The 27,651-nt window shown below is 41.4% G+C and overlaps 1 protein-coding gene, 1 long non-coding RNA gene and 1 pseudogene across 2 annotated transcripts; 1 reads left to right on the forward strand and 2 right to left on the reverse strand.

The window, feature by feature from the left end:
• Positions 1–369: 369 nt before the first annotated feature.
• Positions 370–1,196, reverse strand: LOC138687131 (claw keratin-like). The gene has a single exon (XM_069793105.1). It carries the CDS (start codon positions 857–859, stop codon positions 452–454), a length of 408 nt encoding a protein of 135 aa, XP_069649206.1. The 5' UTR covers positions 860–1,196; the 3' UTR covers positions 370–451.
• A 12,339-nt stretch (positions 1,197–13,535) lies between these two features.
• Positions 13,536–16,001, reverse strand: LOC138687132 (uncharacterized). Its single transcript, XR_011326441.1, has 3 exons — positions 15,944–16,001; positions 13,979–14,249; positions 13,536–13,875 (listed from the first exon to the last, which is right to left on the reverse strand). It is a non-coding gene; the product is annotated as an uncharacterized lncRNA (long non-coding RNA).
• A 6,149-nt stretch (positions 16,002–22,150) lies between these two features.
• Positions 22,151–27,053, forward strand: LOC138687542 (feather beta keratin-like; annotated as a pseudogene).
• Positions 27,054–27,651: the final 598 nt, after the last annotated feature.

A 27,651-nucleotide genomic window follows, 5' to 3' on the forward strand; every position in this document is an offset into this window, starting at 1 on the left:
GGTGGGAGCTGGCTGGGGCGGCCCAGGGAGCCAAGGCTGCCACTCGGGGTACTGGGTATGGAGGAAGGATGAAGAAAAACCATGGGTCGACCTTGCGATGCGACACAGCTTTTATTGCAGTTTGAGGGGAGGAGGCAGCTGGGAGAAGAGCAGGGCCCCGGCCAAGGGCAGCCCCACATCTCCTGGCAGCCGGCAGAGCCAGAGTGAGCATCAGCCGTGCCGCAGGAGCAGGCGCTTAGTGCGGGTCTCTGTCATCGGGAGTCAGCGAGCTTTGAAGGGATGATCAGCAGGGCAGGAGGAAGGCAGAGCTGGGCCCCGAGCAGGCACGAGGCACCCAAGCTCCGGAGAGCAGCAATGCCGAAGGCATGTCCTTCCACGGAGCGTCGTGTCGGGACGTGCCAGGGGCTTTTCTGGAGCTCTCCTTCATCTGTGGCCGGACCCAGTGTGGGGCTTAGCAAGGCCCACAGTTGCCGTTGAGGTACCTGTGGCCTCGGCCCCAGCCGCCATATCCGCAACCCCCATAGCCTCCGTAGCCCCCGTAGCCTCCGTAGCCCCCATAGCCACCGTAGCCTCCATAGCCCCAAGAGCCTCCATAGCCCCCAAGGCCTCCAAAACCGCCACGGCCTCCAAAAGTGCCACCAAAGCCCCCTCCAACTCCGGGGGCTCCCGCCGAGCCAACAACGCTGTACTGCGGGAAGGAGCTGAGGATGGGCCCGGGGAAGGTGACCACCGAGGGCGGGGGCTGGATCACCACCGTGGAGTCGGGGCACTGCCGCACGCAGGGCTCGTTGCAGGTGTCAGCCAGCGGGGCCGGGGCGGCCACCCCGCAGGAAGGGGCGCACAGGCTGGAGCAGGACATCTTCCAGGCAGGCAAGGAGTGCTGGAAAAGGCACCGGGGATTAGGCCAGGCTGTGGGGAAGGGGCTGTATGGAGGGAGGCAGGCAGAGATCCCCAAGAGGCTTCCAAGAGCTGGACTTACCCAGTTGATTAGGAGAGTCAAGTGGAGGAAGATGGATAGAGGGCTGCAAAGGCCTCAGCTCTTTTATACGTGTCCCACACTGCCTGGGGCATCGGCCAAGGGGGTGGTGGTGGAAACCCCACGTAATCATGAAATCAGGTGAAAAAGCTTCATGACACAGATAATGAAGCGAGACAATTATATCCCTCTTCACTGGGGACTTTGGTGTGCAAACGTGCCCTGAAGAGGATAGGGGCGATGGGAGGGACAGGCCGTGACACGTCATTACATGAAAGACAAGGCGGTGCTGTAGTTGACCTCGTGCCACCAATAAACCCCGATCTGTCCCTGATCCCCCACTTTGCCTATGTAGAAGAGTCCTGGGCATCTTGCAGAAGTGCTTTGCAATCCTGGGCACAGCCATCACGCCTGTCATTAGCTCTCTTTTACAGGCTGGTAAACAGAGGCAGCGGGAGGTTGGGCAAAGGCAGAAGCCATTCCACACACTCGGGGTGACTTCCAAATGCCCGCCATCTCTGAATGCCAGCAACAGCTGCGCATCTCACGGTCTTGGGGTCCGCAGGCATCTCTGCTAATTGCCCACCCCGAAGGCTCTGGCGGGCATTGGGATTTTTAGGTCCCGGTTTCACTTGATGGCTGTGGCCGAGGCCACAGGTATCTCAATGCCTACTGTGGGCATTGCTAAACTCCAAATATCCATGGAGTTTATTGGCGTTTCTACCCTCTGCCTCCACAATTTGCCCCTCTTGTCTTCTACCAGCACATGCAGAACAAACCTTTCAGCCCCTATTTAGGCTGTGGCAAAGCAGCCTCTTGAACTTTATGGTCTTTGCTTATTTGCACCGAGTAACCTTGCAGATCTTCAGCTGGCGGCTTTAGGGTTTCCAGCACTGCCTCCTAAAGCTCCCCTCTATCTGTGATACAAAGAATTTGTACTCATTTTTGGTTGAGAGTCTCCCCTGCTCTGCCTGGCTCTGAGATTCCCATCCTGCATTAAGAATGGAGGGTGTCTTTGGACTGGAGCCCTGGGTTGTGCCTTGCTGCAGCCTTATGATTTTCCTGTTTCCAATTCATTGGTTTTGTGTTGTTTATTTTCTTGCTGTCACTGTCTATTGCATTTTCCATCAACATTAAAGAATTTGCATGGAATGAACAATTTTTTTTGGTCTGAATTCCTTCACTGTGGCTGGAATTATGTCTATAACTGAGTGATTATGTAAAAAGTTGGATGGTAATTAATTTGCTAAAAACATTTATGGAAGCTCTGATTTTCTCTTAGAAAAGAGTTTTTATCTGCAAGGTAGGCAAATTACTAGCAAATGATTAGCTTCACTACAAAAGACAGATATCAAAGGTGAAATACCAGTTTCTGTTTTGTGATGTGTATAGAGGAATGAAAACTAAACTAGTGGTGTATTTCTTCCTGTTCTTACTCTGCACCCTGTTCTCACCGGTCAGTCATGATGCTTGGATTGATGCATTGAGCATGCACCCTGCAATGGGTCTAGTGCATTCACCAGTGCTGTTGTCTGTGGGCAGCCTGAGGGCATGTTTCCCCCTGTGACCTGCGGGAAGCTCTGCATAGTGTGTCAAAGGGCCACGTGTGGGCTGTACTTTTCTCCACTCTGCCGGCTGCACCCAGATTTTCGTGTCTTGCTTTGGGCTGGGGCAAAGTGCTGGAAAGTTTCTCTGTCCTGAGACGGACATGGCAAATTAGGAGCTGAGCATTACCTGAGCCCTTGCAAGGACTGCTGTTACAAGTGGCAGCTGCCCGGGCTCAGGTTGATCCTAGGGAGTGTCAAAAGTTCAGCACATGTTTAATGACTTTGCATAGAAAAGTATTCCTGGGATTTTGTGATATTTGCACTCGATGAAGAAACATGGAATACCTATGACTGAGGAAAAATATACTATAAATTCAACTGATAAATAAAAGAAGGAAATGATTATATGGTAATAAAAACCAGAAGACATACTTTGCTACAGAAAATTTATTTGGAAAGAGACAGCTTTTCTACAATTCTGGAACAAAATTGTACAGATTATAAAGACCATCTTTCCAGGGGTTCAATAAGGCTCTGGCTAATGACCAGGGTCAAAGTGATGCAGTCTGTGAAAAACGTTTTTTTCTGCTTTGGTGCAGTTGCTGTGTGCAATTTCTAGCATCCTAAGTCACCTCTCTAAGTTCAGTGTCAACAATATAACTGAAATAAGACAAAGCACAATGTAAGCAGATGACTAAACTGGAAAGCCAGAGGATAACAGCTCTAAACTAAAGGCAAAATGAGAAAATGCACACATGAGCCTGCCTTTCACAGGTGCTGAGTATTTGCAGCTCTCATTCTTTTCAGCTGGAGGGAGACAACACCCAGCACTCAGGTTGGTGCCTATCAGCTCCACCCCCAATTTGCATCTCAAGTTTCCTTTGCTGCTTCTTTAAATTGCTCTGTGCACACCATAGCTGAACTTAGTATGTCCACCGTTTCCCAGAGCGGTATGAATTGCATGGATGTGTCCATTGGGAAGAATAGGTGTAGGAGTATTTTGGGGTACACCGTGGCTCAGGTTGGGCAATGACTTGGGGGGCAAGTTTCTCAACAGCTGCTTCCAGCCTCCCTGTCACATCTGCTGGCAGAGGTGCTGTGGCTGGTGGCTCTGCCAGCGCCACCTCGGAGGGCTCTGAGGCTCCCACGATGGTTTGCTGTGGGTAGGTGGTGAGGATGGGCCCTGGGAAGGTGACGACGACGGGTGGTGGGTATATAATCACCCGGGAGTCACCACAGGCCACAATGCAGGGCTCGTTGCTGCTGGTGGCCAGGGGCTGGGGACACTTTGCCTCGCAGGGGTTGGTGCATGCCAGCTGGTTGGAAGCCATTGCCTGGCCGTGGTAGGGGAGAGCCTGCAATTTATTTGCAGAATTAGAAAAAAAAAAACAAACCCACAAAACCCCATGTACTTGGTTATTGACACATCTAAGCTTGGTTCTAAGAGATCTTTAGACAGAGGTACTTTGGATAAAGACAGCAGTTGAGCTCTTTTCCTTGTATCCACCACCTTTTACTTAGCCTGCATCTATTTGTCCTTTCTAATTTGCTGCTTTAAGCTTGCTCTCTTTACTTCTTTTCCTCTGGGAGTAAAAATCCTCCCCTTTCCTTTGCTGCCTCCAAAACAGACATCTGCTCTAAAGCCTCCCAGTCCTTTGTAATACTTCCTGTAGACAAGTTTGAACTTGTTCCCACAGCATCTCTTTTCCTCCCACATGCAGCTTCTCAGGGCAGTGCCTACAGTCTGCATTTTACAGGTGGGGTGCAAGGAAGCAAGGAGAAAAAACCCTGGATTTTCAATAGATTTGAGTGTTGAGTAATCTGTTTAGCAGCCTGCTTAATTTCCTATATTTTCTTTGCGGAGTCCTGTTATTTTCAGGCACCAAAAAGTACCACTAAAATGCAGAAAAATGAAAGGCTAAGAATAAATGGAGTGTTAAAAATACTGGTTTAATAAGTAAGATATGTAACTTAAAGTGTTTATATTGTGGTGATCTTGTCAACCCAAATAAGAAAATTGCAGCTTCAGCTAGGGTACACACATTTAATAGAGTTTATTTCTTTCTTCAGATTAAATTGTCACATAAAAGCTAGTTCTCCATGGTATAGCATCACACTATTTTTTAAACTTGTTAATCAAAGATACCTTACAGTGTTGAACAAGGCAAAAGTATTATTTTATTCTCAGTTAAGTCCTGTGCTGCAGTATACTAGAACTGCTGTCCTTAAGAACATTTGGAAGATGAGGACTAGGGGACATGGCAGCTTTGCAGTACCCCTTACAATAAGTAAACAGAAAATGCAGAATGTTTCTGAGGCAGATGGTGGGTAATTTGGAGATAATCTCTGAAATCAGTAAGTCTTATTTATGGAGAAGTAGTATACAGGATCCTAAAATATGTAGCCAGCAACACTTTCTAATAAATAAACTATTACGTTGCCAGGCATAAAGTAAAAATATCCTGAAATCTACTTTCCTCCACTTCAGAAGCTCAGTGCTATTTTGCACCTGGTGCTAGCAGCTTGCTGGCAAAGGGGAATGGGCAAGGCAATGAACTCTTTGATCTATTTACTTTTCTCAATTACATTCAGAGTAAAGCAAAAGTATCCTCAAATGTATCATTCTGGAAAAAAAAAAAAAGGCAAAAAATGTGCATAGCATTTTCCCCCAAATACTCTTAGGTTAGAACGTAGCTTTGACCTAAAAAAATGCTTAATTTAATATCTGTAAAAATGTATTAAAATACTAGCAAAGTTTTAATAGTTAGAAATGAAAGCTTATTTCCACAGTTACATTAAGTAATAATATCTAATCATCACCTGGTGTAGCTTGTTGTGACTCCAATTAAATTAGCTAAGGATAGGCAGATTACGAACAACAGCAATGCTGCATGTCTATAGCTACACAGAACTAACTTCGAACAAGGATTTTACTTCAACAGTTATCTACAAAAACCCCCCACCTAACAACTCCTGAATCCCCTAATCATGCCATATATGCAAAACCAATGCTAAAATCTATTCTCAGAGCTATTCTGAAAATTTTTGAGAAGAGGTTGAAATTCCTAATTCTCCCATAAAATTAACAGCCCAAAGCAGTCTTGAAAAGCCCTTGCTTTTATTCTTACAACCTTTATCCAGCATAGAAAACATATGTAGAAATATGTTTACTAATGTTTCTGAGAGAATATTTATGCAGGATTTAGTCCTGATTTTAACAAAAATTCATGCTAAAGCAAAATTAAACTCAAGGTTTTTATAGTTTTCAAATCAGACTTACTCAGTGTACCGGAGAGAACAAGTCAAGAGTGGTAGTTAGAAAAGCCTTTCGTGGAGAGAGTATTTATACCCTTTCTCAGGTTGCCTGGAGGACCTGAGACACCCTTTGTGTAAAGGACCTTAATTACTTATGAAGCAAACTTTGTTGCATGTATTATTCCTGTAGTTGCAGTAATTGTTTTGCTCACTGTTTATGATTATCTAAAGCTGAGCTAGGTAATAATACAAAATGCAGATGGTAACTTGCAATTTCTTTTCATCTTGAAATTTCCTGGTTTTACTCCACTGATTTCATTAAGAATTAAAAATACACTAAGAATTAATAGACCTCTGGTACTTATCTTTGCTAAAAACATGACTGCACAGGGAGTCTCACAGATGTCAGAGGCAGTGTGTCAGCACACAAGATTTATTTTGCTTATAGGAGATACAAACTGACATCTAGTATTTGTCTCCATGCCTAGATAAATCTCTAGAAAGACAGGGCTTGTTTTTCATCTGATATAATGTTAATAAAGTTTACAGATGTGCTCTTAAGCCAGAGGAAGTACCTGGTGCAAAAACTTTAAAGCACAAAACTATCACAGAGTTACCTTTTAAATAAAAACGAAGCCATCCCCAATAATGAAGCTTAAAATAAGGAGCTGATTAAATAAATGTTTTACATATTTCATTCTGCATGAGGTCAGAGCAGCCTAAATCCACTAAGATATTATTACTATTAACATAAAACAATTTCCATGTATGACATACTAACAATTGTTTGTGAACTTTTTTAAAATCTTATTTCCTGATGTCTCCGGAATATTCCTGATAAGCTCCACAGCCTGGGAGACCTTTAGGGGTGCCTCATAAAATAAGAATAATTAATGTCATAATGCATCGTGCCATAAACACCATGATGGTGGTGGTTTTAATTCATTTAAATGTGCTCGGCATTTTTTATGCCCGAATCTTCCCTCCAGAGAGAAAAGTGAGTGCGATGAACTGATTTCTGGGAAAATGGGTGTACTGCGCGCGCACTTTGACAACGTCCTCCTGGTGACCTCTGCCAGTGTGTGTGGGAGCCTCCCATTGCGAACAATGCCTCTATGCGCACAGGGGCAGACTTAAGTCTGTTGGTACTGGCTGGGGTAGTGTTCAGCATGTTGGTATGTGCCGTGGCAGAGGGAGCCTCAGGTTTTCATGACTTGGTACAAACAAGGTAGGATGAATGCTGTGTATGTCAGAGGAGCTCACAATTCAGCTGAAGATATGGTCTAGGTTTTTTTTCTTCTCCCTAAGTTTTCAATGTCTCTTGGTTTGAACTCTTTGGTAATTTCTAGCTGGAAGACCTCTGCCCTCCAAGGATGCAGCCCAGAAGTGCTATTTCAAAACACAGGTATTAAAGCACATGTAGGAAGTATGAAATTCACCCCTACAAAAGGTTTCTAGCTAAGCACTCCGGATTCTTCTCTCAGTTGATCTCCATGGCATTTTGGAGATCCCTGGCAACTAGGAACTGAATCCTGGCTGTCACATTAAGATGCAGTCCCTTAACTACAATGTAATTAACTCTTTTTTAAATTCTCCCATAAGGTAGCAACACTATACAGAATTTTCTTTTTTCCCCGCAGTTTTTGTGTTCTGCTTTAGAGTGACTAACAAAAGTAATAAAGGGCAAAGAGTAATGTAGACTGCATACATAACAATATAGAACGTTAATATTGTCAGCACCTATTAATTTTAAATTGTTTTTGAAAATTATATCCTTGTGTAAGGCAGGGATACCAGTAATAATGGCTCTTGCCTAGCTAAGATATGATTTATGTGGTCAAACCAGTTCTGTTCAACTTCATAGCACAGAAGTTTTGCTTGTAAAGCTGAGTCAGGAGCACTTGCTAATGAAGAAATAATCAAAGGAAAATGCTTGGGGATGGATGCTCTGCTGATGTAGGTCTGCAACATTCACTCTCTTCACTTCAAAGAGGCTCTACCTGCTTACATCATCCCAACACATTATATCAGCAAGAATTCTGCCCATTAGGCAAGTATGAAATGAAATATATGACCAGAGCAGTAGCAAGAGTTAATTATATATTAGTGTATAGATCCACTGTTTTTTTACATTGTCAGAAACTCTGGCTTTCTGATTTTACACAAACTATGAGTGAAAGTTGAATAACCCAAAATTTGAGGCAGTGAATCACAGTCTAATTAGGACGATGCCAGAAACAACCTTGATATATCTCCTTTAAGGTGATACTATTGCTCAACACTAGGCGTCACCTACAGCTATTATCATAATACAACTATTTGCATAGGCAGCTTATTAATAAGTGTTTGTGAAACATTTTCAGTCCTCAGAATGTTCTCATGGTGTTTAATTATGCAGGGTGTTCCCAGAAACACCTCATAAATCCTAATTTATGGCAGAAGAAGCATGATTTAACAAAACTACAGCTGCTGGGGGGAAAAAATAATCCACGGACTGGGTATATGACAGGGTGAAGGATGGTCTTCTCCAAATGTATTTGTCAGCTCAAGAGAACAGAGCCTTTTATGAAGGTCTTTTGATAACATTTGGTGTGTAAAAAGGGGAAATTTTCTTGTATGATGGCCTCGTGATGTATGCAGTTGCTGGCTGGCTTCTTGCTTTCCAACCTTGTCAGGACCCAGACAGGTGTGGGGGGGTGGGGTTCACTGGCTTTTCTTTGTCTTTATCAGCACATTTCTAGGGCTTAGCAGACCAGCGAAAAACCCCCTAAATGCAGTAGGAAAACCCAGGTTTTGTACTCTTTGTTCACTTCTAGCTGGGATTAAACTAGATTTTGAATGCTGAAAAATGACAAAGAACTGTCAGCAAGTTACCAGTTGGCATGGTAAAATTGGAGGAAATAAATGTTAAAGGAGCACAGAAGGAGAGGCAATGAAAGGAGTAGGGTGGGAGAAAGATATCTCCCCCACCATGTGCTGACCAGAACGTACCGAAATGTATTGTAATACAAGAAAATCGAAATGCTGGCTTGTTCAGACTAGGAAAGCAAATTCAATTATTTAAATTATGTAAAATATGTTTGGAGTATACCTATATCCCTGATCCCAGCTTTTTTTGTTTTGTTAATCCTGTTTCTTTGTGTATGGGTGGAAACCAAATTCATGCAAATAGATTTACAAGATGCTGAGTTAACTCAGTATTATTTGGTCTCCACAGCTCCCTCTGGTTGCCCCACGTGACATTACACAACCTGCCTTATTTTCCCTTAAGTCTTGAGTTTTTCTTTTTCTCACCCACTTCCCAAGCACCCACCCCAACTCTTCATTGTACAGCATTAGGCAGCAGCACATGGGTAGCAAACTGTTTTCCTTCTGTCATGTGTAAGCCCTTGCCTTAAGATAATTGTTATCTTTCTTCAATATGCATAGAAATATGGATGCTGAAGATTCTGGTTGGTTTCCTAAAGATAGATAAGGAGCAGACCAGACTGGCTTATAACTGTGTACATCAGCTTTATATTACCTGTAATGTCACAATCAAAATGAAGGCTACATTGTGTTGGCAATGAAATAACAACATAAAGGATGGTCCCTGAATAGGATCATATCTAGGATCATCAGTCAGACCTGTTGAAAGGTGGAGAAGGAGCTATTGTCACCATTTATAGGTCAGGAATGGATGCATAAAAGTAAAAGGCTGAACTGTCATTCTAGGTGAGCAGAAGTTAAGGAGGAGGTGGAGCTGGGCCATTTGTGGATATGTATGGCAAGGGAATGAAAGGTGATGGTTATAAAGTGAAACAAGAGGTTGAGATTGACATAAGGAAGAGAAAAAAAGAAAAAAAAAATTCCCGTGAAGGGGACCTTCAGCATCATGGTCTGAATTCAGAGTTGATCCTGCTTTGAACAAGAAGTTGGATGAGAGACCTAAGAAAATGTTAGAAATGCAGAATTAGATCCTCAGCTGGAACAAGTTGGCTTTATCAAGCTTTAACATCTCTTATAATTTTCAGTCATGTTATATAAAATGCAGTGTGCAGGTCTGAAACATTGCTTTAAAGCACGGTTGTTTCTTAATGAGTAGTGAACATACAGAATCAGTCTTGGCATATAAAAAGGAAAGATAGTTTTCAGTTGTGTGGCATCAGAGCTTGCTGAAACATTGATGACTTGTAATACTGTAGTGTGGTGCCTATAGAAGATGTTGTACAGCCTTCAGAAAGTTCTTTGAAGGTATTTGTGCTCAGCCTTCAACAGGATATATTTAACAAGTGAATTTTTTCCCCCAGGGGAATCCTGCTCATTCATCTCAAATTTTAAGGACAATTTATGGCATGGAAACCTGAAGTTATTTAATCAGGAACAAACCACAGGAATGTAAACAAATTATGCAGGAGAATGAATAAAGTATTTTTAGCAATCTGTGGGTGTAGCAGCTAAATCTGGTGTGAGTCATCCGGTGTTCTCCCTCGTAGACCTCAGACTTGGGATGGTTACAGGGTGAGAAATGCTGTCCAGCACATAGACCTCTGCTCCCACATACCTGCCCTGGGGGGGGCTGACTTTTACTGGAAATTGAAGTACTCAAAGCTCAACGACTAGAACTAATGACTATATTAACAAAGTATCACAAATGAAGCTTTTATGCATAATTTAAAGTGATGCTATTACTTGATATTTGAATGTAAGGAGTCTGATAAGATATGGTTTGATTCATCCCATTTGTTCCAATGTTTTGTGCAGGAAAAGCAAAAACATGTTTGACATGAGGATTTTGAAGTGTTTCTTCTAAATAACTGAAGGTAGGTGTTATTGCTCGCAAGTTCCTTGAGAGGGCAGACCAAAAACTTGGTATGAGCAACGTAAAAGAAGTTGCAAATTTAGGAAATGAGCAAAGCACAAGAATGTAAACAGTAGGAGCGGTCTGTCCTGGTCCTGCATGTAGGAGAAGCTCTTTGAAACTGGAGAGGGAAAGAAAAGGATGTTAGGGAGAACCGGGAATGGAGAGTCTACTGCATGGGAAAGTTTTTGAAGTGATGAACAATCTCTTTGCACATTCAAGGCTTATCAGATGTGCCTGATCTAGATGCATATCTACTTGATAGTAAAGATCTGATTCCAGGACATCTAAATTGAGTTACATGACATTAATTTTATAATAGGCACTTTGCCTATGTAAATCAATAAAGAGCACTTAAGAAGTATTTCGAAACTCTTTCCTTAAGGACACTTGGAGATTTCTCAGTGAATGATTTTGCCCCAGCCGACCCTCAGAGAAGTACTTCTTCTGCTAGAGGTAGTTGGGAGTATAAATCTAATTAAATCAAAACCCAGGCTGTACAGAAACTGTGCAAGGGAATAAAACCAGACTTTTAGCACACAACCTGGGCCCGAGTGATCCTTCCCCTTCCTGCAGACCGCAGCCATCTGGAGATTCCCAGCACTGACACCAGTGCTGCATGCACCTGCCCTCCTTTATAGCCTGGCTAATGCCCAAAGGTCTGGGCTACATAGCAGCTGAGTGTATTCAGAGCAAAATTGCATGTGGCACACGTATGCCAGGTCACTTATGGTTGTGTTGACCAACACAGGTTTTGCAAAGATCCCTGGGGAAGGAGAAAGAAAGGACAGACACCATCTGCTTATTGCAGGCTTTGGTCCAAATGAGCAAGGATCCTCCATCATAGCCACTAAGACAAGCATCGTGGCTAAATCTGTAGGACAGGTGTGGTGGTGGTAAACAGCGGTGTGACTTTAGTGGTGGATGGTAGCTACTAGCATTTGGCTTGCTGATCTCCTATTAAATAGACCACTACTGGAGACACATTCATGGGGTTAGACTGTTACAGGGTACCAGTATTCAAAATACAGGAATATTATGTATTCATGCGCAATGTAAACTGAGCATAATGAATACCAGATTGCTGAAGGGAAGAGAGATGTCTGGCTTCCACTGTCTTAGAATTTGTCCCATGCAAGCACTGGGGTATGCATGGGGAGATTTGTTTAAAATTAAAAAAAGCTTTTTATGAAAAAATGCAAAATAATCATCTCACCTGAAAAATGATGCTTGCAATTCTCATACATGTATTTCTAAAGTGTAGGTGTTTCTTAACATGTGGATGTCTAAATATGAAGGCAGAGGCTTAGTTTTGCAATGCTCTGCATGTATAGAAATATAATTAATGTTTATGAAGCATTCTGGAAACTGTACTTGTTATTACTGAAAGGATCATACAGCAGCCATCAGCAGTGGGGTTTGATTTATGGAAAAAGTTGTTGCAGATTTGATTTGCAGATGCCAAGAACTTGAGTAGATTAGTATGGAGAAAATGTCCTGGGGGATGGGGAAGGCTGTTGGAAACAGAGTCCCCCGTAAATGACAACGGGGGAAAAAGTCTCTGTTTTAAAATCTTGGCAGGTAGCAGCTTTTGTCACTGGCTGAAGGGTGTGAACTTCAATGTAATTTTTCATAGATCTACTGCTGCAGGCCCAGACAAAAATTATCCACTTATATTTGTCCTTTTAAAAAAAAATATTTTGAAAGCACAGAATAATGAGGGACAGGAAAAGTGATTGAACCTTCTGAGTCTCAGAACATAGATAATTAAAAGCAGAATCGCTCCTCTGCTGGGCCTGTAGTACCTCTTGGGGGGAACATGAGCGCATGAAAGCTCAGCCTAATAACTCATTAGTCCTAGCTATTAAGGTATGTTGGCCAATACATATATATATTTACTTTGCACTATTAAGTTGCACGTACCCACATTGCAGATTCTTCTTGCACAAGTTGTCCCAACGAAGTGACCCAGAGAGAGGGTTCCAGTGCCCTGCTGCTGCCTCTACATGCTTGGTCAATGATTTTTGTCCTATTTTTGGGGAATAGCCTTGTGAGTAGGCTGGGAAATTCATTCTAGTACTTCAATTAATTTAAAAATCACATCTGCTGTGCAGGCATCTGCGCTTCTGACAGCCTGAGAAGGAATGTGGAGGAGGTTTCATGGTGCTCCATGCTGCTGCAAGCCAGATAGCTTTCCATGAACTGCTTCAGAGGTGAACTGGCACTGCACCTTGCAGGGTGCAGCACCCTCTAGAGACAGCAGCATCTTTCTTCCATGCAGAAATGCAGTTTGGATGAATTCTTGAAAAATGCAAAAGCTTATAATTATTGAGTGGTGATTTAATTAATGCTGGCATGGGTGCTGAGCCTCAGGAAGGTGATAATGCCGCTTATAGTGGGACTCACAAGGGTTCAAAAATAAAGTGTAGAGAAAAAAGGAAAACGAAAATGTGCATGCTGCATGACAGTATTTAATGGGAATAAGAAGCTGAATATACATGTGCAAAATTAGATGGATAGGATATAATCAGAAGAGTTCCAGGACTTCATGAGGGTCTACAATGAATCTCCAGTTCCATGATTTTGCACAGATTGTTCTTCTTTGATCAGAAGTATTTTACAAAGAAATCTGCTATTACAATTGCTTGAAGTAATTTTTTTTGCCCTGGCTTGCATCAAATGAGATATAGGCAGAAAAATAAGCTGGGAAACCATTACATCATGGGTCTAAGCAGAAATAAAGCACATAAAAGACTTACAAATGCCTAATTTTAAGAAATGAAATGGTGATTCAGTAAAAGGTAAAGTGAATATGAATTTTTGATAAAATTTAATTTTGGAATCCAAGATTTTCAGTCATATAATTTTAAAATTTTATTCTTTTTATTTTGAGAGAAATTGATAATAAAAAGTCAATGGTTGCATAAAAATTTGAATTTATTGAGAGATACATTTTTATCAAACCAAAAAAAATTTTTGAAAATCTTGTTTCTTGGAAAATTCTATTTTTTATTTTATCCTAATTTTGAATAAGATCAATAGTGAAATTTCAATTTCTTGTAGTTTGGAAATTCTAGTCCTCATGCAGGTCTAGTGCCAGGAAGCCATGCTTTTATTGACTCCACTGGGAACAGCGGGAGCTCAGCACTTCTATGATCCATTATCCATAAACTTAGTCACGATCTGTCTTACTGTTCAGTTTTGCTTTTCATTTAATCCACAAATATCCATGTTGGGTTTAGGTTGGCCTGCAAATTCTATAACAAAATGGTTTGGACAAGTGAGGAGAAAAAGGATTAAAGTTTCCTGTATCATAAAATGATAATCCTGAGTTACATGCTGTCCCAGAACCACACATACCCCTAAACCCATGAGATCCCCTGGAACTGAGTAAGTTTCTGATGTCGAACAATGCAGTAGATCCCACTATGGTTTGCTGAGGGAAAGTGGTGAGAGTTGGGCCGGGATATACCACAGAATATGGTGGCAAGTCAGGGTCCACTATGTCCACTATTGTATCGGGGTATTTTATGACACAGGTCTCACTGGAGGTGAGGGCAAATGGCTCAGGGCATATCACCCCCGGTGGCAGGCAGCACTCGTTGTAGGGAGACATGTGGTAGATCCAGACCTGAAACACAGGAGGAGGGGAGAGGAAAAAAGGTAGTCGTTTGTCCAGCAAGAAGTTTACATATTAGATATCAAGATTTTGGGAAGACAGGGTTGCAAGCTGGATATCATGATTGCTGGCAAAAGGGGGAATTAGAAAATGCAAATACATCAGGTGATAGTTAAATATTTGTCTGGTTTCCTTTTCCCATCCAGTAACTCTTCTCCTTTCTAAGTAAACCTTTTGAACTTCATTGTTTCTATATCTGATTATATTTTCTAGATCACCACTGTTCTCATCCTAAAACACTCTTGTCCTATTGCTCGTCTTCTCTTCTTCCCAGGATTTTCAGTGTGTTGCACTGCTCTGTCTCACTCCTATTGCCAATTCAAACCCAGCTGAAAGCCATAACCCCAATTCAAGTCCATGTTTTAAAATTCAATTTTAATCCTCACTGCACTGGCAAAACCAAAACATGGGGGTGAAGCTAGTTACCTCATCTCACCTGGTTAGAAGTGGAACAGTATGATCTGGGATGGAGATCCACCCATCTTTCATTAGTCTCATTAATATATCATCTGGATTACAGTATCTTATATTTGAAATCACACAGCTCTTTAAAACTGTACCTGATATCAAGGCCAGATTTTCCTGGGTATTGTATAATTATAGATTAACAGGCTGTCGTTGCCCTCAATTGTGCCCACACTAATTAGGCAAGGCAAACAGAGTGAGGGAGAAGTGATAATTTTCTTTACTTTATCAGTGTGAAACTGATGTGGAAGAGATTAAGGGCTGGCATAAAGGATGGGCCTGAACTGATTTCCCAAATAAGTCCCCACATTTACCCCAGGAGTCTGGGAGAGACAAAATTCAGGGGAGATTTCTTATGTCTCCATCTAAACATCTTGTTTTTGCCACACGCCATCGTTGCCTTCTCCAATCCTCAGGGCTGCATCTTCCACTTTTTCCAATTGACCCTATGCCTTTGACTTGAAGGTAAGAAAAAGGCAACAGCAGAATATTTTACTAGCTAAAGAGCTGGATCTGAAACAGCTAGTTTTGCCTTTGGGAAAAGAATTGCTACCACAGATCAGTCTAAGTGTAGGGATCCTCGAGTGGTCCAATGCAGACAAACAATTTGTCAAAGCTCACCCTAGTACTCATGAAAAGAGGTGAAGAAGGAGCGCTTGTACATTCCTTCTAGATTTGGAATTCAACACTATAAATATATTTTAAACAAAACCAGCAATAAAGTGGCTTTTTAGTATGAAAAATCTGAGTTCCAGTCTCTGTAGGATTTTGAAAATATTTAGGACAAGTTCTCCAACTGTTAAAAGACACAATAGCTTCCTTGAAGACAGAGGGTAAGAACATCATAAAGAATTCTTTTTTCCAATGGTAATTTCTTTAATGAAACTTAGTCTTTACAATATGAAAAGAATGCTTGCCAGTATGAAATTACTGAGACCCTTTAGAGTTCTGAGGGAGTTTTATATGCCTTCCCTGGTTTAAATGAACTGATGTCCTGAACGCTAATGTAGTTTGCAAAGGCCAGCTTTTACCTCTGAAGTGTAAAACTTAAATTGACTTAAAACTAAAAGGACAATAGAAAGTATATTTCTGGAAGAATACCCCCTTGCCATTTCCTAAGGTTAACCTATCATTTGATAATATTTAGATAGTAATAAATAATTGATTTAAAATTGACTTACCAGGATCACCAAGGAGAAGAGTTTAAGAAAAGTGATTAGAAGAGTTCTATGTAGCAAATGCTTTTATACACTTAGTCAAATTGCCTGGAGGATGTGACACCCTTTTTGCATGAAGTCTTAATTAGTTGCAAAACAAACTTTGCTGCATGCATAACTTCTGTAAGTAATGAAACTGTTTTGCTTGCTGTTTGTGTTTGTTAGCTATTGGATCTTCACATAGTGTGCTAAATACATACTACACCCTACAGGCAGGATTCGCTTTAAAATTTCATGGCTCAAAAAGAACTTGATATATTTCATTAACCACATTTCAGTTATATCATGAGTTGATCAAACATTCTTTTATTTGCTCCCCCCCTCCCCTCCCCCAAATTCAGTCTGTGAAAGGGATTCAAGGGACCATCAGTAGCACCGTTTTCTTTCAGGGAACAGGATTTTATTTTCATTTCCCAAATCTGACATGTTGTCCAGTGTGGAAAAGAAAAGAGTTTTCCTCTGAAATGCCTTACAGGGCATTAAACTTAACAGTATACAGCTGTTATCCCTCTCAGTGAATATTCATTGATGAGGAGAACAACTCAGTTTGTAGCCATTTTCCCAATGAGACTGGTCATCTCTAAATAGGATTGATTCCTAAGGAGAGTGCTCTACGTTATCTAACATCCACTTTAGTCTTTACAAATAGTGCTTGCATAGGATTTAAGTGGAGCATGTGGATTTGTATCAGGTCTCTTTGCAGGGTTTGACCATGTTGCAATTAAAAGCAGGTGGATGCCACCCACGTTTGTTTGGTTTTTTTTGCCACTGACTCAAAGTGAAGTCACAGAGCATCACAGAGCTGGGTTGTTTTCTGTTTGGTGTCCCCCTCCTCCCCTCCCCTCCCTTCCCCTCCCCCCCCTTCCTGCCCCCAGCTTTTTGACTGGGTTGAAAAGGCCAGTATTATAGGAAAGGGAAGGTTGCAATGAACTGTAATCTGACACTGGTGTTTCCATCCAGGCTGTGTTTTTCTGTGACAGTACTAAGGTGAAGACTGGTCGTGGTGGGGAAAGTACACAAGAAATAGCTCTATCGTGAGAAGAATTGAATTTAACACAAATGAGAGACAGAAGTTTAATATAAGACTACCAAAGAATTGGAGAAAATGGAATCTGTCAGTTTGTCAAGATTTTTATGAATGAGCCAGATACGTAGATTTAAAAATGTTTTTATAAACACTTTAAAGAGGAAATCAATATGACAGAAATATCTTTTTAAAGAAGGAGAGGGAAATCAGGTTTCACATGGAAACAGATTTCTGAAAAACCCACCAATTAGTGCAGTTAGTTTTTTGGCATAATAGTCACCTGACATGCCAGCTCATAAATCAGAAACAGGTTTTTTTAATACATAAAGGCTATTCTTAATTAAAATCCTATTGTAATACCAGGGATAGGAATCACTTACGTATTTGGGGACACACTTAACAAGTACAATACAACTCGCTGTGTTGCATTACCACAGCTGATGCACAATGCTTTATCTGCATGAATGACTGGGAATCAGTTTGAAATCTTCTGTTCACAAGTTCCCATAAATGCTTTTGCCTTAGGATCACTGCTTACATCCTCCCAAGCTACAGCTAATTTATGATATGAAGGAAAATTTTAAGTAAATAATAATTATGAACAAAGGAATCCTTCCTCCCAGTTTGCAGAGCAAGGAAAGGAGGTATTTTGTCTTCCTAGTACCACACAATGGCTGCCTTTCACTTTGAATATAAATCTTGTGAAAGAGAAATAATAGTAGTATCGATAGTCTTTGACATGAAGTTCTAGGGCCTGATGGTTGCTTTAAGACAGTGAAGTTTAGTGTGGGACTAAAAAGCTTTCTGGGACAGGAGTAACTAAGAAAAGTGACCCAGCTGAGAGGACTCCAGCGAGGACTTCCCTGTTCAGGATGAAAGATGGTATTGCCACTTTATCCAGATGCATGGGGATCCTGAAAGAGTCTTTCTTTAAGGGACAGAGATGCACCAGCTGCTCTGGAGAACGTAAAGATTCAAGGCTGAAATTCATTATTTTATTCACACTTCACAGCCCTGCAGAATGACTGGAGTCAAGGCTGCTGCAAGTTTGTATTATGTAGCATATTTATTTGTAGCTGATTTGCCCGTGCTTTGGTCCCTTTTCACCTCTCTGCTCCATCCTGGTTAGGAAACTTTGTGCTCAGATTGACTCCCTGCTAGATATGTTGCGCTCACACCTGTGCATCGACATGCCTTCAGACCTTGTGGGGATTACTAGGGCATTTACACTGATCTGCCTAAAATATTTCAAAATCAAATCTGGCTGCTTGGAGCTATGGGAAAAAATTTTGCCTATTCCTTCTGCATAACATACATAAGAGAAAGCCTTACCTATTTGCTGGAGGCAGCTGTTCTTCAGGGAGGCAGTGGTTTTTTTGGTTTTTTTTTTTTGTACAAATTAGCAGCTCTGTCTCTTGTCTCTCATATTGATTTTGTGCATGTAAATCTATGGGGGAACACCACTGAGTGGAGCAGGTGCTTCACTTTTTGCCAGAAGGCAGGAAAAAAAAAAAGAAGTCTGGAGTAAAAAGGTGGATTTGCATTTCACCCTTAGTGCTGTTTGGGCTTTTCTTTTTTTGAGTAAAACTTTACTACATCTTAGCCAGGTTGTGTTTTAGGGCCATAATAAGAAATGGAAAAAATGAGTACATTTTTCTGATTAAAATAGGCTTTTTGAGGGCTCCAGGAAAAAGGGGAGTAAAGACAGGTGGGAATGTCCTAAGATTTACCTCTAATTAATCTGCCTAAGCACTGCCCTGCCACTGAGGAGCTATGTAACATTAAAGCTATGCAGCAGGATTCATTCAGCTATATGTAGAAATATAAGGAGATTAATATATATTTATTGATATAAGTTTATTTTCCTTCAGAATTCATTTAGTAAGATTTGGTTCTTGCAATTTAACCATGGATAAAGAAAATGATTGGTTGTATCAATATAAAATTCATACAACATACTACTCATAAGCCAAGTGAAGATAAACCTTAAAAACTTGTAGGTAAAAAAAAAAAAAAAAAAAAATCCAGCTTTTAACTGACTGTAAACCACCGCAGGCACTGTTCTTAGGAAGGAATGGTATCGCATGCAGTAGATCCCTTAATGACTGGAATTGCCCCTGTAGCTCAGTTTCATAGACAAAGCAGCAAGACACCCTGTGATGGTCCAGACGTGAAGCCCTGCAGCAGGAGAGCCCCAAAGGGTTGGTGTGAAGAAGTCTGAGAGTGGTGGTGGCTGTGGGGTAGCAGCCCCTTCTCTGCATCTTGGGGAGCTGAGTGGCCCTGGACATTGCCTGAACCAGGGTAATGCCCCATGGAGGCTTTTCCGCAAGTGCTTGGGACAAATCAGATACGATCTTTAATAAACGTTATAGGAAGAAAGCTGGAAATGCCTGGCAAGAAAAAACTGAGCTGCCGTCTATGCTCATCTTCCGTAGTTGAAGCATTTTGTGCCATTAATCCAGGCTTACTGTAACCCATGCTTCTCTTATGGGCCTTCTCTTTTCTAAATACTGTCCCAGAGACTGCTCAGTACTTTGTGTTCATTGCATCCTCTTTTTACAGCCCCTTGTGCCATAGGATGTTGTGGGACTCCTTGAGGCTTTTACTCCCTTTGCAGTTTTGGGCACTACATAAAATGCTACCTCACACTTCCCTTACAGCTTAATTTTTCATTGCCTTTGGCAAATTTTAATTCTAGTTATTATCTAGGTTTAATAGTAAAGCAGAGAGGCTAAATGAATTGTCAGAGGTCACTTGGTGAGCAAATGAAACAGCCTGGAGTAAAATAGGCTTTCCTCATTGGCATTTATCATATTATTTATGATTTGAATTCCAGCAACTCTTTGAAGTCCTAACTGAGATTGCATTGCATCAGGCAAACAAAGAGCAAGTCCCCACACCAAATAACAAGTGTTCGAAGTGATTAGACCTGAGAAACAAAAGAGAAGGGATTACTATCTCTTTTACAAATACAACATTAATGCACAGGCATTAAGGGAGGGGCTGTCAGTAGAGAAAATACAGTAAGCACTTTTTGATATGTCCTGAAATGACTTTTCCAGTTTTACATAGGAAATCTGTGGCTGTCAGGAAATAAACACAGACCTGAGTTTTAATAAATTATTTAAGAGTATGCATTATATTCATGTTATCCCCATGCTGTTTCCGCAATAAACTGAGGATTCGGTGTAAAAGCTCAGTCTATAGGATGACTGAAGTGTGTACAACCGCAACTATGCCAGTTGTTTGGACATCGGAACATCCTTCTCTCTGAGATAGCCATGTTTACAGTAAAGATAAGAGATGTGAACCTGAATCTGAAGAGTAAGTATCCAAAGGGATTAGAAATCTTAGTGTAGTGGAGATTCACTTGGTCTGAACAAAACATAGCAATTCAACAGGGCTGGAAATTCTCAAACTGTGAGCTTCCTCCCCCCTTAGAATGAATCATGAACATTGGGTGGGGTTTTTTTGTTTGTTTGTTTGTTTTTAATTTTTTTCTTTCTCCACAAAACAGAGAAAAAAGTCCCAAGTTTTTCAAAGCTGCTTAAAGTATTTAAGACACCATCCCTAGTTAAAATCCATGGCTTCATTTCTGTATTTTGAAACCTAAGCTGTCACTTAAGAAATCTGCAATTACCTATGCCTGCAAATTACTAACTATGGAGTAATGAACTTTGTTAAAAGAATAATACCCTTTAAATGAAAATCCTACATCAAAAATCATCCCTTAGGTAATGGTTGGTTACCAAGGAACAGTTGTGTCAGCATGGATTTATCTGCTTTTCTGAAGAGAACAGGTAAAGAGGGAAAAAATAAAGAAAACAAATAAAGAATAAGAAGAGAAATAGAAGGCCTACATTGTGGGAACTTTCTTAAATTAATGGAAAGATTTAAGAAGCCTTTTCTGCGTGAGGTCCTAATTAGCTACCCGGATTATTTTTTTTCCAGGAGTCAATTCTGCATACTGTCTGCATGTGTCAGACTAGTCTGATTGGCACATTTTCTAATCTTCACATTCTGCTCACATTCTTTCATTAGAGATGTACAAGAGCCTAATCCTTTGGTCATATCATTCTCCTGACTACGCTGAAAAGGCCTCCAAGTCTTAATAAGGGTCTCTATTTTGTTATTCCTTTATCAATTGAGTAGTTCAGTTTTTTCTGAGACCCTTCCCCAAAATGCAAACAAAATTAAACATGATGAGATTATGCATGCTTATACAATTATTCTCTGTTTTCATATACATAGCAAGCAAGCACACACATGTTTGTGTAATTTCTGAGAAATCAGTGTTGTCTGAGAAGGTTCTGGTTTTCTCTGCAACAAGTTTCATCAGTTGCCTATTCTGAGAAATCTGGCAGTAGTGCAAAGCTACTTTTCAAATGAAAATAAAAAAAAATGTAGTATGATGCAAGCACCTTAATACATAACGAGAGAATGTATATTAATAACCTTGACACGTATTTCAGGGTGACTTTGTAACTCTGTTTTAAAACACTGCAACCATGCTGGATACTGAAAATATGATAATAAGTGCTTAGCATGTATAAATCATTAATGAGAGTTTGCAAAGTGCTTTGAAATCCTTTAATCTGAAATTTCCGCAGGCTGTTCCCAATGACTGGCATTGCTTTGAGCTCTTTACAAAGACATCTACTTTACAGGAATAATTTAGAAGATGAGGACCACAGATTGAATGAATTATTTAAAAAAGGAAAATAGTAGCAACTAGGAGAATGAAAAGGTTTTCAGAAAAAGGTGGTGGAGCATGAATGCTTTTTAAACTGAAATCTCCCAATCTTCCACAAGGTAAGATGGTATGCCAGCAGCGGCAGCATCTTGCCCAAAGAGATTTACTTGCACAGTTACAGCAGACTGTACATTAAACCTGCAAAGGGAGGTTTTTCTACACCCAGCTACAAATGTAATCCCAACATTAGGGGAGAGAGAGAGTCCTGTTTGCTGCTCATCAACCTTGTCCAAACAGCTGACTGCTAAGACTGTCTGCTGCAAAATTATACCACCTGTGTGAGGGTAGGATCCAGCTTCACTGGAGTATAGAAGTACTAAAATTAAGGAGCAAAGAAAACCAAATTCCTTCTCCCTACATATCAGGTAATGTGAACTCACTCTCCCCCAGCATGCGGGTTCCTTGGGTATGGCCAATGACAGAAGTCGCTAAAGTAATAGCCATGATCTTTGATATTGCTTCATACAGGGCTTACTGATTCCCTGTAATCCTTTCTCTGACATCCCCATGAGTCTGGCTTCGGAGCTAGGTGAGCTGTGAGAGACATCCAGGGAGACAGAATTAAAAAGAAGTCACCCAACCACTCCTGCTTTACAGCGAAAGCGAAGGTTAGCTCCCACTGAAAAATGATGAGATTTTGGTTGCCAAAACCATGATGCCTCAAAGGATATAGATTTTTAGAAGTAATTTGCCTTGAAAATGAGGCATCTCAGAGCTATTCTAAATTTGAAGCCAGAAGCAACTAGCAGTTTTGAAAGTCTGTTTGTGCTTTCTAAGCAGTGCACTCCAGCTCTCAGTCCATCTGTCTTCCATTCTTATGAGTACCACAGCTAAGTATGATTTGAGGGGAAAGATGACTGGGGAACAAGAACATCAGACTGATGACACGCAACCTACTAAAACTGCTAGCAGTTGTGCCATTGAAGAGAGGCTGGTCGTTGAAATACACTCACAGAAAGGGAAAATAATCCGTCACTGAGATGACTTTTATCCTTAGAAAACATTGATTAAAATTATAAGGCTTTACCCTTCATGGTAGAAATCATTGCAGTGACATACAAACCCATGGAATAGAGTTTATTTGCATTTACTGGGATCCAGGGTCACCCAAGACTGTAAGTGGTGAGTGGGATCTAATATGAATGCAGTGTAGGGGGAAAAAAAAAAAAGCATTATGAGGCCAGGAATCATGACCTGATTGCGAGCCGATTAGTGGAATGACATACGTGACTTTGATCTGTTTATCTTAAAGGGATATTATTACTCAATTCATGGGTGTCTGAAGCCAATACCGCACTTTAAGTATAATAACACAGCACTTTGAATGTATAAATCATTAATGAATACTTGTGATACAACATTTGATCTAAGGAGAAGGTAGAGCTTCCTGATAAGAGTTACTACCCTAGGGATTCCTCCAACACACCTCATAATTTAGGAGGGATTTACAGAGAAAAATTTCTACTGCTCTATTAGAGAAGCAAACAGGCAGCAGGTAAACATCTCCAGACAGGAAATCTGTCTCTAGGGAAGGGCAGATCTCAGGGTATGCAAGACACTTTCCCTGACTTGTCGTGTAGGCTGACAGGCATGGCTTTTGACACAACAGCCCAAAGATGAGCTATGTGGGGACAAAAAAGTCTTTGTCATCGTTGGTGGCTGCAGCTTTTCACCCTGATTCTTACTGGGAGACCCTTTAATCAGGCTTGATGCCCAAATAAGCATCTAAGGGACCAACCAAAGCTTGAGTGCAGAATGACACTTTATCTATCAGAAAGGGTTAGGATGGCCAGAAATGTACCTTTCTAAAGAATAAGAAACAAAATACCAATTTCTGTCTAGACAACACATTGAAATAGAAATTATTACACCATACCAGACTTTTCGGTGCAATAAAGTGTCATGGTAAGTCTCAGACCCTTCCTGGTCTAGCCTGAAGGAGCTCACTTACTGTGGTGTCACTGGATATGAATTTTCGCTATGAATCTGGAGCAGATGTATGGCTCTAGTGCTGCAGGTAGGCAACTTAGTCTTCTCCTAGTAGAGCTGAGGAAATTATTTTTCACTGAGAAGAACATGCTGTGAAAGACAAGGGGAGAGGGGCAATAACTTAGGATTTGTATAAAACATATTTTTGTGGTAACAGCAGGGACAGGCACAGAGCTTGTGGTAGCAGGCTAATGCTTGAGGAAGTGGATGGTTTGTGTTCGCGACTTCCAAAAAACCCCATATTCCAACCTTATTTTGTTGCCCAGTGCTGCTGCATTATATAGTCACAAGAATTTAGGTAGCTGTGGATCTGCTCCAGAAGTTTTATAAAAGGTTATTATTATCACACACACAAAACTACTTTTAAATGAAAAAATTAATAACCCTGGTTTCTGATGCTATTAAATATTGCCTGCTCAGGGAGTAACTGTGACTCGCAAATTTAAAGTGATGCTATTATCCAAATGACATAACTATTTAAATTTTGTCATATACTTGCAATATTTACATAGTATATACACTTTGTATGTCTCAACCATTAATGAATATTTGGGATTAACTTTCAAGTTCTTTCCTTTAAAGAAGCCAAAGGAGAAGCTTCAATATTGTTATACAGCCCTAAGGCTGCAGACAGACACACCTCAGTGACTTCTAAATATGTAATGGAGGTAAATAAAAGCTCAAGTTCTGATGTTGCTAGGTAGAAAACATTAAGTGAAATATACTTTTTTGAATGAAAGAATATTTTATATAAACATTTCCATTAATCCTGGAACTGATCACTTATTCCACCTCAGTGATTACTACAGGATGCTTTCCCAATGAATTTGATTTTTCTCTGAACTGAATTCTTAATAAAAATAAAATCACAAATCTGTGTGTGATGTTTTGTAGGAACTCTGCTGGGTGGATAATTTTATCCCTTCACAGTCAATTTAATTCTTGTTTTGCTGTAGTTATGATGTACTAGGATCTGTTTTAACAAATGAAATTAAACATTTCTCTCTTCAGAAACATTTCATGCAATGGTGTAAAAATTTAAGCTTCAGATGTTCTTCATTGTTCTTCATTTGGTTAGCCAAAATTACCAACTCAAATTATTTGAATGTAGTATAAATGATTGTTTGTGACACCACCTGAATGAAGCATTTGGTTTTCTGTGTTTGGGTATGGTAATAAATCAACTGAAATTATGTGTCCAAGCAATTGCATGGATGCCATCTTCTCATGTGTTCTCAATTGCTTTAATTTCTTTCCTACAGCAGAGTTGTCTGAATACTCTAGGTGGACATTCTGGATACCAAATTGTTATGCCAGTACATAAAACTGTAGCATATTACACCCCTAATTAGACTAAGGAAACAACTTGTCCAATGGGCCATATCCAACACCAGATACTGGACAGTATGTTTCCACTGAGAAATACTTTGTAGAATGATTCTGGTTTGCTTTAAAAATCCCACCGATTTTCTGTGCTAAATTCCTAAGTCAGCATCTCTCAACACCTGCAGCACTTTTCCCATTGAGTTTCATCTCAAACATTTAATGGGATGTTTTTGTATGTTGTACTATCAGAGTCTTCACTGCTGTCAGTACATGGATGATTCCACGTCCTGTTGTGAGAAGAGTTTTCTCAGTACCTCATAGGTGTCTGGACTGTCCGATGTTGCACAATGGATTTTAAATGATATATTGAATGTACAGTTCCATTTCTGGCCAGTTAGAAACAGCTGACCTGTCTAACGCATTGTCCTTGCACAGTTTGAACTTGAGTCCATAAAGTCTGAAAGTTTTCAGTCTCAGCTTGGTGAGATAATACCCAGTCTGACTGATGTCAAGGAAGGATTCTCCTTACAAGTAGTTGCTCCATTTTCTGACTCCATGTAAAAACGTAAGATATCCTCCAAACAGACGTCAGCTTACGATTGGAAGAAGGGAAGGAAAAAACACTCTTGGAGGCTTTACAGAAATTGCTCCGTGGGCCAAGGGGCAAATTATTTCTAAAAATGGCTTAAAGTGTTAAGTTGGCTTGGAAGAACATGCTTTTTTAAACATTTTGATGGTACCATGTTGTGTGTTGGGAATTAAAAGTAGTTGGAGGTAACAACAGTAAAAATTTGCTACTCTGCAGGGTATGTGACCTAATTAGTCTTTAATCTAAAAAACCATTTCATTCTCAGTGAGAGATTCAAGCTAGATATGTGGCACAATCCTAAGAAAAAGGGAAAAATATCTGGAAGTATATTTGTGCAAAACATGCAAATTTTCCAATTATGTAACTAATTATGAACAGTCTCACATCATTCTAATTTGGCCCTGTGAAAGATAAGCCAGTGACTAAAACGAGAGAGGAGGAAAAATACATTGCTTTCCAAGCAGATCACCATAAATGTCTAAATTACCTGAATCAAGAGTCATGTTCATGAAATTCATTTGATCTCTAATCATGTCACGTAAAACAAAGCTCTCGGGTGGAATGGGCATGCCGTTAGAAAGGAAATGGGAAAGGACCATTGCAAGTACCAAATCAAAGCCTACTTCAGTAGTAGGTAGCGTTTTCCATTCAAGATAAGCTTGTTGGTAAACACATTACATGCGCAAAGAGTGACTCTGGGCGCCGAGCAGCCTGGACCAGTATAAAAGCCAGTCCAACAGCAGGCTTCCTCATCCACTTCTCTTGCCTTCTCCTTGGTGAAGAAGGGAAGTAGCAAGTGCCTTCATCTGTTTCTCTTCTTTGACTATTTTGTCTTCCTCTTTTGTCCTTGGTGAGAGCCTTCCTCCTTTGTCATGTTCCAGACCCTCAGCTCCTTGGCACACTGGGAAGGTAGGAGGTCTTGGGCTTTCTTTGCAGGGAGGGGACCCTTGGGGACCAGGGCTCTTTAATCTCCCTTCCTCCCTGCTCCCCAGACTGTGCCTTTGCTCTTGCCGAGCAGGCTGTCGGCCTGCGCCTCACATGCTGCCTCTGCTTTCCCTGCCCTCTCTCCCAGGTGCACCTCCATCCCGCAGCCATGTCCTGCTACGATCTGTGCCGTCCCTGTGGCCCAACCCCGCTTGCCAACAGCTGCAACGAGCCCTGTGTCAGGCAGTGCCAGGACTCCCGGGTGGTTATTGAACCATCTCCCGTGGTGGTGACCCTGCCCGGGCCCATCCTCAGCTCCTTCCCCCAGAACACCGCTGTGGGATCCACCACCTCCGCTGCTGTTGGCAGCATCCTGAGTGCTGAGGGAGTGCCCATCAACTCCGGGGGCTTTAGCCTCTCTGGCCTTGGTGGCCGCTACTGTGGCAGAAGGTGCCTGCCCTGCTAAAGCCGGGCTGGACCTCCAGTGAGTGCATCGACCAGGAAGCCCAAAGCCGGGTGCCGGACTGAGGATGGAGCTGCTGGCCAGGGTTTCCAGAAGGGTTGAGCGCCCTCGTGCCCTCCCGCAAAGGAGGGAGGGAAGCAAGGTGCCAGCCTGTGCTGTCTGGAAAGACGGCCAACTGTTGTCTTCTCCTTCGCCTGCTTTCTTCTCCGCATCACGAGTCCCTGTTGTCTCCTGCTGTCCTGTGCCACGGGTTCATCCTGAAGCAAGTTGGGAGGGGCCCTGCTCATCACCCTCTCCCCACGTGTGTGGGAGGAAGACGTGCGTCCCATTGCTGTGAAGGGGTGCCTGACCGTCAGCTGCCCTTGTAGCAGCCCGGACCGCGTCCCTTCCAGCACGCACAGCTTTGTTTCACTCTCTAGACTCATTAAAGTTTATGCTGCATTGTAGCTTGAGTCTCCTCATGCCCCTTCCCTCCCGGGATGGCCAGCCAAGCTGCTCAATGGGAAATCACAGAATCACAGCATGATTGGGGTTGGCAGGGACTTCTGGAGGTCATCTCGTCCAGTACCCTGCTCGAGGAGGTCAACCTAGAGCCAGTTGC

This window comes from Haliaeetus albicilla, chromosome 10, assembly GCF_947461875.1.
Source record: "Haliaeetus albicilla chromosome 10, bHalAlb1.1, whole genome shotgun sequence".
NCBI lineage: Eukaryota > Metazoa > Chordata > Aves > Accipitriformes > Accipitridae > Haliaeetus > Haliaeetus albicilla.